General features: G+C 41.2%; 3 protein-coding genes across 4 annotated transcripts; 2 read left to right on the forward strand and 1 right to left on the reverse strand.

The window, feature by feature from the left end:
* Positions 1-1,992: 1,992 nt before the first annotated feature.
* Positions 1,993-2,559, forward strand: LOC115730778 (probable E3 ubiquitin-protein ligase XERICO). Its single transcript, XM_030661384.1, has one exon. It carries the CDS (start codon positions 1,993-1,995, stop codon positions 2,557-2,559), a length of 567 nt encoding a protein of 188 aa, XP_030517244.1.
* A 6,519-nt stretch (positions 2,560-9,078) lies between these two features.
* On the reverse strand, positions 9,079-13,371 carry LOC115732052 (histone H4). Of its 2 annotated transcripts, XR_007199788.1 has the most exons (2): positions 12,882-13,371; positions 9,079-9,094 (listed from the first exon to the last, which is right to left on the reverse strand). XR_007199788.1 is itself a non-coding variant. In XM_030662709.2 (1 exon), exon 1 carries the CDS (start codon positions 13,268-13,270, stop codon positions 12,959-12,961), a length of 312 nt encoding a protein of 103 aa, XP_030518569.1. In that variant the 5' UTR covers positions 13,271-13,371; the 3' UTR covers positions 12,773-12,958. The 2 variants fall into 2 exon arrangements, 1 of the variants encoding a protein (XP_030518569.1); XM_030662709.2 differs by lacking the exon at positions 9,079-9,094 and having other exon boundaries at positions 12,773-13,371.
* On the forward strand, positions 11,463-12,680 carry LOC115732051 (brassinosteroid-responsive RING protein 1-like). The gene has a single exon (XM_030662708.2). The coding sequence runs from the start codon at positions 11,830-11,832 to the stop codon at positions 12,358-12,360; it is 531 nt and encodes a 176-aa protein (XP_030518568.1). The 5' UTR covers positions 11,463-11,829; the 3' UTR covers positions 12,361-12,680.
* Positions 13,372-14,082: the final 711 nt, after the last annotated feature.

Here is a 14,082-nt window from a genome sequence, read left to right on the forward strand (position 1 = left end):
AACCAACGCAGTATTTATCAAATATTTCATATTAAAATTTTCATCGGTATTAAACGGAGCATGATCAAGGGCAACATATTCACCTAATGTTTGTTTATAAAGTGCTTCAGTGAAACAAAATAAAGGATGAGGATTAGAAGTGGCGTACCCGGAAATTTGTTGTTGCATATTGTCGATCCCCGTTTGCGTTGGATGTTTTTTCGTCAAATGCCGACGAAATGTTCCGTAGTCGTCTCCTTTCGTAAATTTATATGTTTGCGAACAATATTTACATTTTACATTATACTTACCTTCGACTTCATCACGTACCTTGTCGAAGTGTAGCCACAAGTCCGATGTATTATCTCGGCCCTTCCGTTCCGGCTCATTTGCCATTGACGTTTCTTCGACACCAGTGGGAGGATGAAGACTTTCTTGTGTTGGGATGTGCTCGACGTTCGGAATCGAGTCATAGTTGATATTATCGTCGTCGTCTTCCCAACTTGCATACTCACGAGGATCATATTCGGGAATGGGATACTCGGAATCTCCCATAGTCATCTTGCCCTTGTCTGCATTTTTACTTCCACTTGCCATTTTTGAGAAAATTGATCGGAAATCCGATTGAGAGAATTGAGTCGGGATTGAGAGAATTGGGAGAATTTGAGCGATTTGAGATGATTTCGGAGAGAATTCGATAGATTGTTGAGAGAATTTGTGACAAAAATGAAAGGGGAAGCATATGTATTTATAGGCAAGAATTATTTTTATTTCTTTTTTTTTTATAAAGCAATGGCCAATTTGGTCGTTGCACGTTGGCAACGGCCCAAAGGAGAAGAGGGGGGGGGGAAGGGGGGTTAGTGGCGGGCTCGGGAGCAGAAAGCCCAACGGCCCTCTGCCCCCGGGCCCCCCTTTTTTTTTTTTTTGACGGTTCCGAACCGGCCCGGAACCGTGGGCCCGGTCAACGGGCCGGTTCCGGGCCCACGGGCCCAAATGGCCCCCTCTAGTCAGAAGGGTTGTCGGACGCACCTGGATAAGGGCAAATTGGAACATCGAGCTTGTTGTATTGCACAGGCACACCAATAGCCTTCTATGTATTATCGAAGTGTGCAAGTCTAGCCAAGGCGGCACCTGCCAAAGTCGAGATCAACTGGGTCTTTTAATATGAGATAGTTGCCCAGAGCATGCCTGTTAGCCCTTCAGTCGTCTCGAGCTTGGAAGGCCCCCTTGCAAATTGATCAGGTCTTGACTATACTATTAGAAGAGTACCAATGTAATAAGAAGTATCCTCGAGGAACCAAAAAAAAAGGCTCGGTCTACTTAGTCCAACAGATAGGACATGATAAATAGGCGAGTATGGTTAGATTGGACGTCATGCCTAAAAAAGTCGCCGTCCGTACGTGTCTATCAAACATGTTTAATAAGCGCCTCGAAAATACTCGCCGAAAGTAATAATGGGATTTTCTTCGTAAATTGAAATGAAATTGTTTTCCCCAGCCTGGTCCAAATTGAAATTTGCCACTAGTGCCTAGTGGGCTTTGATAGTTCGAACAAAACGTCAGTCGCGCACAAGCCTTCTAGAAGATGAACCTGTACCAGGAACCTTACGTGAAAAATGTCATGATTGCATCGCGCAGAATGATCAGCTCCTTGCTATATTACACGCGTCTCATTTCCGCGCGCTCGATTCCAAAGGATCTTGAGAAACAAAGGAAGAGCGAGAGACGAAACCAGGGGATTCACGACAAAGACAAAAGACCGCCCCCTGCTGCTTTGGGGTCCTGTCTCTTTCTCTCTCTAATTTCCCTGTCCGGCACTAGCGAGATTTACCCAAATGAAAAGATTCTAACTTTATTATAATTCACCCAATCCACATCATTCCCACCAGGCCACCACCACCATCACCGTTCCAAGAACCTTTCTAGACCCTTTTTCCCTTTTAAAAAGCTCCATTCCCCTCCTCTCCGCCATTCTCAATTCATCCATCTTCTTCTTCTTTCTCCGTGTCTGGAAATGGATGCGACTTTCGCTCGCCTAGGCATGAGGATCGACCCCAGGTGGGTGACCCTCAAGTTCCTGAAGAGCCTTCTGTTCCATGCCAAGATCATGCTGGTTTCTTCTCTCGCTCATCTGGGTCTGCTCAGATCTCGACAGCGAGAACGCGCGGAGGAAGACCAAGAACCCCACTCGGCGGACCAGTCCAACAACACCGTCCTTGTGATGGACGGCTCGACGCCGGCCCTCGTCCCCGTCCACGTCCTCGCGTCCCGTTACAAGAACAAAGTGCCGGTCCTCGAGTTTGGCGAGCTTCTCGCCAAGCGCCGAGCATTGCGCGGAGATGATGGAGGAGGATGCAGAGGGGGAGGCGATCAATGCCGAGAGAAGATGTGCGCGGTGTGCTTGACCGGGATCGAGGGGAGGCACGAGGTGCGAGAGCTGCTCAACTGCAGCCACGTTTTCCACCGGGAGTGCCTGGACCGGTGGGTCGAGGAGAACCAGGTGACTTGCCCTCTCTGCCGGTGCTTGCTCTTCCCTGCAGCAACCCCGAGGCGAAGAATAATCGCAGAAGCTTGCGACTGAAGACGAAGAAGAAGATGGGATGGAGTTGACCCATTTTATGACCACTCATGTCAAGTGAGAGGTTGTGCATCAAGTTTTCCTCTCTCTCTCTGCGCTTTTTTGCAATTCCATCTTCTTGGATCTCTCTTTTACTCCGTAGTAAAAATTGTCTTGGACGATTTTCATAAGGAAGCCAAGAAAGCAGTGGGCTTTACAAACTGCCACTGGGCCCATGCTCCGGTGGTAATTGGTGGGGTCGGGGGCGAACTCACCGGTTCACAAAACCATTGATAGTTCAAGTTGCTAAAACTTATATGTCTGGTAGACTACATCAAGTGATGTAACCAAAAATTTCACAAAACCATTGATAGTTCAAGTTGTTAAAACTTATATGTCTGGTAGACTAGATCAAGTGATGTAACCAAAAATTTCACCAAACCATTGATAGTTCAAGTTGTTAAAACTTATATGTCTGGCAGACTACATCAAGTGATGTAGCCAAAAATTTCATAAGGGGTGAAGCCTAACATGCTCGGACGCTTGCTGTGCCGATCACCGCTCTCCAGCTTTCCCAAGAAACCCTCGTTGAAATTCTTTAATTGTTGTGAATTGTGTTGCACAAAGTTTATCACGTATCGGGGCTTAAAAAGTTTGAGCGTTGTTGATTAAAGTGTAGCGGGTCCATTGCTTGGACATTTCGATTTTAGGGGAGTAGCGGCTAATCAAACGGAATAGTAAAATGCAGCCAACGAGGTTAGATCGCAGCACCACCGCTTATATCCTGTCTATTACTGTTTGGCATTGACCCACATATGCCTGGGGACACATTTGATTGTCTTTAGAGTTACCAAATTACTAGCGGACTCTTTCTCTTTCTTGATGGTGCGTGGGTGCATATCGTGATGAAGGACTCGTTTAATCGAGAAGCCCGGGGTAAATTAGTAGAGCGCCCGTACAAACCTACATCGTTTAGGGACTATGTTGACACTAATTCGTCTCAATCGTTAGCCATAGCTGATGAGCCGGCGCAACTGTTGCTTGTTGTCCGTATGTGGTAGGATTTGGTCGGTCGGCCCTAGTTAGTCATAGCTGATAAAAAAGGATAATCCTATTTAGCCATAAAAGCATGTGCTTTATATTTGATGGTTCTTCCTACAGCTGCGATCAACTTTCGATGTGACTTGTACCTAGGTCGATGCATTTGAAGTTACATTCTTTCTAGGGAAAAATATTATTAGGTTGTCTATAAACTCTCTCATATCATAATCTATAGTTCAAAGGATGAGACTTTTTCTTATATTTATAAACCGACCACCAGTTCTTTTCACAAAGGATGTAAGAGTATTCCAACAATCTTCTCCTCGCATATCGAGTTCGGAGTCAGAGCAGTAATAACCTGTATCTCTCCCGTGAAGACTCTTAACAAATATATAAAAAAGATCCAAAGTAAACTTCAAGAGACAATTTTCTGTGAGAGTTTATCCATGACCAAGAGCCAATGGCCATGCAACTCATTAATGACCATTAACATGGGACGCATGACAATCTGGCGCTTTCAACTATTTGCAGAGCATATATTTTAGGGGTTGGCCATTAATACCATATTGATTTTTGGTGATGGCTGTAGAGAAAGGTTAGTTTATTGGCGATCCCCCTAGGTGATCCCAACGTCCTAGTTTTGTTGACCAACTTTACCGAATTCTGTATAACTTATAGATGGGTTCGCTTGTTTTTGAAGGCATCTTAGCGGCTACCTGCCTCTAACTTGAATAGTGATGCTAAAAGGAAATTAAAAAAGAAAGAAAGAAAGAAACTAGATTTGATTGGTGAATATGGCCGGCCTTTTTGTTTGTTCATGGGGAAAAATCAATCATTGCGCGCAAAAAAAAAAAAAATGGAGGATAACATATGATTTTCATGCTAATCTCCGACTAATGGGGGGTGCAAACGGGCCGGGTGGACCGGCTCTGGAGGGGATTTTCGACTTGGCTCATGAAGAGAGCAAGATGCTACTCCCAGCCCCTTTGTCTTTTCGGCTGTGCTAATCTTTCCCTTTTAGATGGGCCGGGAGGCGGCGGACGGAGGAGGAGTGGAGCTTTACTTAATGAGTTATATCCCTTGGAGCCAAGGGGTCAATGGATCCTAAAATCCACTTTTACCACATGTTCTGGGCCACTTTTCCAAATTCACATCCTTTATTTTATTTTTTTTATTTTCTAGTTTCAATATATTAATCGATTAGTAAGTTCAATGAAAAGTTAAATATCGGAGCGAAACAGTTGGAAATACATGAAGAGTTCTTGGCCAACAGGTCAATAATTAGGGGTGAGCGGTTCTCGATTCGGCTTCATTGTCCTCAAGAACCAATAACCGGAACGGTGATCCGGTTTCCAATTTTCGGAATCGTAGACCGGATTGGACCCGATCGATCGGTCCGGTCCGGTTCCCGTGCAATTCAATGGCACCGGTAGCCTAGGAGAGATTCAAAGAAGAAGAAAATAGGACGAGACCGTGGAATACGTAATTGTACAGGTCATAGGGATTTATGATGAGATTTTTAAACGAATTATTATAATATGAGAGATATTTATTGGTACTACTTTTGAATGACATTCACATTCCAATCACCAAATGGGGGTGTTCCACTGCATCTATCTCCTCTCTCTCTCTCTCTCTCTCTCTCTCTCTCTCTCTCTCTCTATGAAGGCAATTGATTGGCAAATAGACTTGCCAATATTGGTATAGCAAAGTGATTGAATACTCTCTCTCTCTCTCTATGAAGGCAATTGATTGGCGAATAGGCTTGCCAATATTGGTATAGCGAAGTGATTGAATACTCTCTCTCTATGAAGGCAATTGATTGGTGAATAGGCTTGCCAATATTGGTATAGCGAAGTGATTGAATACTCTCTCTCTCTCTCTCTCTCTCTCTCTCTCTCTCTCTCTCTCTCTCTCTCTCTCTCTCTCTCTCTCTCTCTCTCTTTATGAAGGCAATTGATTGGCGAATAGGCTTGCCAATATTGGTATAGAAATACTATGTTCTACTTATAGCCTCTTAGAGAAATATCCCACGTTTTGTTTAGTAATAAAGTTGGGATTATAGATTTTAGACGGTAGTTTATTTAGTTCGTACCTTCTATTTACCAAAAAAAAAAAAAGGAAAGGAGTATCACGAGAATGGGCTTATTGGCCTTTTCCTTTTTACAGAGGAGGAAGAGGTTAAGGCCATCATATTTAATAAATTAAAAAAAAATTAAAATTGAGAGGTCCGAGATGTTTGGTCCGGTCCTATATTTCTGGAATCGAGAACCAGTGGCCGGACTTTAAGGATCGAGAACCGAACCACCCCCTAGAACTGGGAAGGGACCACTGGTCCGTGTGGTTCTCAGTCCGATTAATCCAATTTGTTTATCCCGGTCAATAACGAAGCAAAGATTTGCTTTTGTTGATAAACCAACTTTGGACTTTACATTTCCAAAACCTCGAAGTCTGAAATGTTTGGTCGTCAATTCAGTTTTTCTGAACTTTCTGAAAAGTGACAGGCATATCGAGTAATTTTCCCTTATGAAAAGTAGGGTCATTCGTTAATTTCTCTCTCTCCTTTGCAGCCGACCCCGCTTTTGACAGCTCACAAGACAACTGTTTTTGTAATATGTTTTTTAGTCATTTCAAGACAAATGAAACTTAGGGACCATCGTACGAACAAATGAAACTTAGGGACCATCATGGCACTGCGGATCAGCTTATTTAATGGAAAACTATCTTGGCTGAAAATGTTTTCAGAATTTTCGAGAAGGCGGTTCACATTTTTCGGTGTTTGGATATCTAGAGCACGCATGATAATCATTATGTTTTTCTATTTTTCTTCAAATATGTTTCTATTACATGTTTGGAATAGAAATCTGTTTGTTAAAGTAATTTTATTTTATTTTTTTATTTTTGAAACAAATTTTTAATCCAGAAATAGATTTGGACTCCTTCAAGCTCAAAGCCATGGCCACTCGAGCTTCATTGAGTTCGGCCATGGCTGCTATCAATCTCCGGCCCGAGCGCCCTGCAAATCTGGGGTCCGAACTTTGAACAATCTCACTTGGCTATCTTTTTAACTCCCCCTTCGATTATCAGATCACCCACCACAAGGCTAAGAAGCTTCCTCTCCATCGTCTTATTTCGCAGATGATCACCTGAATCTTTTTCATTATCTGCTTTGGGGCTGAGATGATCGGGAAACAAGTATCATCCAACTTGGAAGTCCAGCCAGGGCTTCTTGATGCGATCGATAATTGAGATTCTCTGAGCTTTCTTTCTCACAAAATTTTCCCCATCTTGATTTCGGTTTTGTCTTCCATTCAAAGAATCGAACGCATGGATTGGTGTTGACGAAAGATAAACGCAACAAGTTGGTCACTGTTACGCTTTCCTTTTGATGGCAGATACAGTTGCTGAGGTCAACGATGGCCACTAGCTCTTTTTTCTTTTCGAATATGCCATTTTTTTTTTCCTGATGACTCTCCATGTCTCAAGAAAGTTATAAAAAAAAAATTGGGTGTCATTACTTTCCATTAATTAAGATGAACTATATTAACACAGGTATTTGATTGCACTAATCTGATAAGTTTTGAGAGTTAATTGCACTTTTTGAAAGCAAGACTTAATTGTACTTTCTGACAAATTTTAGGATTTCTGGTATACATAACCCTTGATTTTTCAACTACCGAGAATCTTGCAAATTTGAATTTTCTTTAAGGTGGAATACCATTGGCCTTCTAACAAATAAAAATTTTGACATATAGAGTTATCCATAATTATCTAATATAGGCTTTTTGAAAATTTAAAAACCTCTTTTCGATTTTTAAAGCTTCAGTGGAAATGTAGAAAACACCGAAAAATATTTTTTCTAATATCGAGAATAATAGACACTTGCCTTTTTTTTTTTTTGGCTAGTTCTACTTGAAGAATGGGGCCTAATCCTTATGAAAAAAACCCAACTTTAGGTGTAATCCCAATTTTGCGCCGAATTTTTTTGTTCTAAAAAAATCTTAATTTTTACTCTAGTAACAAACTTTTCCACGTGTCCAAAAATCATCAATCGTTTCTTCAGGATTATCAATATGAGGAGGCTAATATCCTTTCCATGCGAAAGGATAGGTGTTAATGAAGACATGTTTTAATAATTAACTTCTAACCGACAACAATGTTGACAATCTTAAAGAAACTAGTAGTGATTTTTGGACGAGCGGGCACATTTTAGGCTAGAGTAAAAGTTGAGAATTTTTATTAGATAACAAATTTGAGAAAAATTTAGATTGGACTAAAAAAAGTTGGTTTTTTAAAAAGGAATCAGGCCTGTAAAACGGATACATCTTTTTTTTTTTTTTTTTAAAAGTAGCTAGTAGTGATTTCTTTATTTGCTCCCGCCGCATTCTGATTTCTTATGATGATTCTCTCTCATGTCATCCATGCACGACTTCATATCAAAGAGCATCTTATACCTACATCCATACTCATAAATTTACTCATCTCAGAATTTGAAACACTTTTATTCATTCTTTGTCCCAACGAGAACATGACTGAGTACAACGTGTATGCGAATGCGACAGCTATTAAGAGCACGTTTGGCAACATTTCTGTTTCGAATAATTTCTGATTAAAAATGGTTTTTTCCGATTCTATTTTCTGAGTAGAAGAACGAGTTTGGTAACCACACAAAATTTCTATTCCCGCAATAAAAAAAGAAATGTGTTTGGTATGACCCTAAAAATTTTTATTCTCAATTTTTTTATCTAATTATAAAAATGTCACCGGAGTCTACGGGGACCGGCGAGCTACGGTGGCGACCGGTGACTAGCAATGGTGGCAATGGTGACCAGTGATAAGGGCAGTGGAAGACATGGCCATTCGGAACCAGGGGCTTGGAACCAGCTCGAAACCGCCGGCTCCAACCCGTAAAAAAAATAAATAAAAGAAGGGGGGCCCAAGGCCCCAACGGCTCTTCGGGCCATTGGCCCATTGCAATTGCAACAGCCAAAATTCCCCGCCCCCCCCTCCCAAAATTTGTTTTTAAGTTAGATAACACTTTCCTTCTCTATAAATATATATCCTCTCCCTTTCATTTTTCTCACAAATCCTCTCAACAATTCTCTCAAATTTTCTCAATCCGCTCAATTCTCTCAATCCCGCTTCAATTCTCTCAATCGGATTTCCGATCAATTCTCTCAAAAATGGCAAGTGGAAGCAGAAATACTGGAAAGGCCAAGATAGCGATGGGAGATTCCGAGTATCCTATTCCTAGATATGATCCCCGTGAGTATACATATTGGGAAGACGACGACGATAATATCAACGTTGTTCCCATTCCGAACGTCGAACATGTCCCAACACAAGAAAGTCTTCATCCTCCTACTGGTGTCGAAGAAACGTCGATAGCAAATAAGTCGGAACGGAAGGGCCGAGAGAGTACATCCGACTTGTGGTTATTCTTCGACAAAGTATATAATGAAAGCGAAGGTAAGTATAATATAAATTGTAAATATTGTTCGCAAACATACAAATTTACCAAATGAGACGGTTACGGAACATTCCGTCGGCATCTAATGAAAAAACATCCAACGCAAGCGGGGATCAACACTAGGCAACAACAAATTTTCAAGTACGCTAATCCTAATATTCAACCTTTATTCCGTTACACCGATACACTTTATAAACAAACATTAACTGAATATGTTGCCCTTGATTATGCTCCGTTTACTACTAGTGAAAATTTTAATTTGAAATATTTGATAAATACTGCGTTGGTTCCGCAAGCACCAACTATTCCGAAAACTACTCTTAAACATGAACTTTTGCATCTTTATAGAAAAAAAAAAATCTTTAGCAAAATTTTTTGCGGAATTCAATGGACGTGTGCATTTAGGTAGCGATATTTGGTGTGATCCTTGACAAATTTATTCTTATATGAGTGTCACATGTCATTAGATAGGTAACGACTAGACCATTCAAAAAAGACTTATTGCATTTCGAGTTTTTGATAAAAACATTCGGCTCATAATATTTATAGAATAATTAGGCAAGTTTTAGAACAATATAATTTGACAAATAAAATATTTTCAATTGGTTTTGATAATGCTGCCACAAATACCGCTTCCATTTCCTATTTAGAAAATATTTATAAACCATCTTTTGACGAACAATTTTTTCACATTGGATGTGCTTGCCATGTTTTAAAATATTCCCGAAATTACTTTACTTCTGCAACATTAGAACGTTTGCAAAAAAATTTAGAATTTTTGAAAATTCTTAATGATGCTACTAATACTTTATCTGGTATTTATTATCCTACTACGCATTATTTTTAATGGAGTGTGTTAATATTGGTGGTGTTTTTAGTGAATATTGAAAAGATATTGAATTAGCTCGGACTATTTTAGTAATGCGAGAAAAATGGTTGCATTATTATTTCAAAATTCCTCTTGTCCATTTAGTTGGTATTGTTTTTTATCCACGTATTAAATTAGATGGTTTACTAGATTATCTGAATGTGTATTATTATGATTGTTTACATTTGGAAGATGCAATAGATATTTCAAATATACAAGAAGATGTTAAAGAATCTATAATAGTATTATATGGAGAATTTTGTAGTATATATGATTTCAATGATTGTGGATCTTTAAAATCTATCGCCTCATAAAGCGAAGCTGGTGGTTCACTTAGTAGATGGTATAATATGATCAAGAGTAAACAAAAATAAAAAATAAAAAGGGGCAACAAGTAGTATTTCTAAATTAGAAAAATATTTAACCACTCAATTTGAGTTTCGTGATGCCGAACACAAGATGCATTTTCAAATCCTGGAGTGGTGGAAGAGTCGCTCAATCGATTACCCGGTTCTCGCTCTCATCGCTCGTCAGATATTAGCAACCCCTTCTTCAACGGTTGCGATTGAGCAAACATTTAACCTTGGAAGATTAGTTTTGGATTCTCACCATTCAAGATTAAGTCCGGAGTCCGTGGAAGCTCAAGCTTGTGTCGATAATTGGACGAAGACCAGATTTGGACACTAAGAGCTAGATCGAGAACACGAATTCTTTAGTGAGGATTGTGGAGATACCACCGGTACATGTACCACAACCGGTAGCGATGATTGACGATGAGGTAAGTTGGGGTTATCAAAGGTAAAAGAACTACATAGGCTTTGATTCTTCTATCCCCAAGAAGATATGTAAGCGCTTAATGATAATTCATTAAGTTCAAGTCTATTCCTCCTCTCTCTCTCTTTTTTTTCCAAATTTTATTACAATGTACAATTTGATTATAATTTATGATTTATTATGTTTATTTCATTATTTATTATTTTAAAAATTAAATTTAAAAAACGGAACCGGAACCGGCGGTTCCGAGGAACCGGCCATGTCTAGGCAGTGGTGACCGGTGGTGGTTGTGATCGACAATGGGAACAGTGACCGGCGGTGGGCTCGTGATTGTAAAAAAGAGACTTAAATTATATTGAACTTGTTTTTTTAAAACAATATAGTTTCCGATTCTATTGTTAGATGAAAGAAGCTACTTTTTTTAACTTCTTATTTCTGTTTGAACACAATTTTATTCCTAGGAACAAAAAATCAATTTACATTTCCGAACAGATTTTTATTTTTTATTTTTTTCTTCTCAAGAATAAAAGAACAAGAATCAAACAATATCGAGTGTTGCCAAACATGCCCTAATTCATTTAAATGGATTCCCAGTTGAGAAGATCTAGCGTTTGGATTTCAATAATTGAAGTTTATGTTTACGTGTTCTAACCCAGGACGAAAGCTCGAGTATCTTGAAACTCTTCAGAATAGCGTTTACGGAATCCTCCCGACATGAAACACCTCAAAAAACAACATGAACTCCGCGCTTTGCAAGATCCGACGAACATGTCTTCACATCGAACAGACCGCACAAGAAGTTCGCAGCTTGCGCCCGGCTTCGTTAAAGGCACATCGGGGTCATCGATCACCGTTCACTTACGCGAACAAAGACGGCCGACATCCTTTTTGTTTGGTTATCTGCTCCCTCCTCTTGGCTTGACTGTCTGATGGCGAGTAAATTATCGGGTTAGCAATAGATCAGACAGTGATGGCTTTGGAAAATACGTGCACAATCTGGAGTGCTAGGGAATAAGATCTGGTTTGTCCATTTGCTCTCCCAATCCAGATGCCACCCCACAACCCTCCAAGCTTACGACTCCTATTTACATGATCTACATCAGTTCACTCAATTCCCACATTCTTTTTGAGCAGTGTCTTCATGGGTTTCCCTTGTGGAAGCATCAGTGTGCCGAACTCTGTCAGCTTCCTAATAGTGATAAGCCTACTCCGCTACGCGAAACTCGTCGCAAGTGTGATCCTCAAGGGACCGAACTCTGAGGTAGTCTCAGCAGATCAAGAGTTCGATGTGTACCGCACCGGATTTCACGAGTTCCCGCCGTTCTGGCCCTCCCCTTCGTTAGTTCCAGCAAAGGCAAGTGTTCTGGTGGGAGCACGGAAGAGGCTTCCCGTGGTTGAGTTTGGGGATTTCGTGAGATTGAATCTGCGCGAAGACGAGGGCGCTGCCCTCTGCTCAATCTGCCTGCAGGAGATTGAGAGGAGGCACGAGATCAGAGAACCGACCAAGTGTCGTCACGCGTTTCACAGAGAGTGCCTGGACGGGTGGGTGGATGAGGGGCATGTGACTTGCCCACTGTGCAAGACTGCCCTTTTCGAAGGCGAGGAAGAAAGGTCAATTGTCGGAGATCTGCGGACCACGGAGGCGAACACAAACTTCTTTCGCGATTATTAGTCCCAACGGATCTGGCACGCGGCCATGAACACATGATGGATTTAGATCCCTCTTCGTCGAGAGAAACATCTTGTGAATAGGAAAGTGCACGTGCAGACGAGGAACGCACAGTGAATAAAACTACAGAACAAGCTCCATGGCCCGAAAGGCCTTCCCGTCAAGTCTAAAAACTAGGAAACAGAGCTGGCACAAGGATTTATATTAGGCATGTACACATACCAATTAGGAAGTAAAGACCCAGTAATTGCTTCAAGGACATCAATTATCCTTCCTTCCACTTAAAACACATCGATGATTGATGATGCTGCCTGAGAAAGAGTGGCTGAATTGCAAGTGGAAGCTGATTTGTTGAGTTCGAGAGAGTGACAATAGCATTTTGATTCTTCAGAGTGGGAAAACCACAGCTCGACCATGAAAAAAGTCCACTTTTTTTTTTCATTTCCACTAGAGAGAAACGAATGGCCAACATTTCAGCCGAAACAATCCGCGGACCATCCAGCAAGAAAGATACATTTTCACTTTTCTTCCTTTTCCTTTCCTTTTGACCACACAGATAATACACGACAAAACACAGCTCGAGCACTGCACAAAACCACCTTCACCCGCCGAACCCATAGAGCGTGCGCCCCTGCCTCTTGAGCGCGTACACGACGTCCATGGCAGTCACCGTCTTCCGCCGGGCGTGCTCAGTGTAGGTCACGGCGTCACGGATCACGTTCTCGAGGAAGATCTTGAGGACGCCACGGGTCTCCTCGTAGATCAGCCCGCTAATGCGCTTCACGCCGCCTCGGCGAGCGAGCCTCCGGATGGCGGGCTTGGTGATGCCCTGAATGTTGTCCCGCAGCACCTTCCTGTGCCTCTTCGCCCCTCCCTTCCCCAGCCCCTTGCCTCCTTTTCCTCTGCCCGACATTTTCACAGACCGAGCGAAGTTCACACAGAACTTGTACGAAGAAGATGGTACTAATAGAGACACAAAGATCGAAGCTCTTTGAGATTCTTCTTCTGGGTGATTAAGAAACTTCGGTGGGTCTGGTTTTATAGGTGGGAGGGGTTTGAAAATTTTGAGTTTTTTGTTTTGCGCGCTATTTTCTCGTTTGTGCTGGCTCTTGAAGCGGCTATTCTGACCAAAAAAAAAAGTGGCTATTGGGCAGTGAGATCTGGACCGTCAGATTGGAAGCACATCGACCGATGGGGAGGGCACGATCCGTGTGCGCTAGGCGGGCTTAATCTGGGCCATTGAATAGTAGGGATTGTACGACGGTGAGAGAGGTGGATGCTGCACCGGGATCGATGACGTGGGAGCATTCGCAAGTTCTAACTTGGACAGTTGGACTCGGGGATAATTTTTTTCAGAGTTAATATGATAGAAAAATTTCAAATCGATATATTTATGATAAATTTATCATTTTTTAATTATAAAAAATCTCAAATTAATACATTTGAGATAAAATTTATCCAAAATTAATTTTTTTATCACGAAAAACTCCAAATTAGTACATCAATAACAAATTTATCTCAAATTAACCGGATGTTATATCTACAACAAGAAAGGATACTTTACTAAAGCCTGTCCTCAAGTGAAGCGTCAAGGCAATTACATAATCCGGAAGATAGCACAAAGCATAGGGATTTCTCTTGATGATGATAATGATGGTATTGAATCAGAAATTTTTGGCATATTGAAAGTTAAGCTTCAAAATTGAGCCTGGAAGCTAAAAGCCA

This window comes from Rhodamnia argentea, chromosome 9 (assembly GCF_020921035.1).
Source record: "Rhodamnia argentea isolate NSW1041297 chromosome 9, ASM2092103v1, whole genome shotgun sequence".
Taxonomy (NCBI): domain Eukaryota; kingdom Viridiplantae; phylum Streptophyta; class Magnoliopsida; order Myrtales; family Myrtaceae; genus Rhodamnia; species Rhodamnia argentea.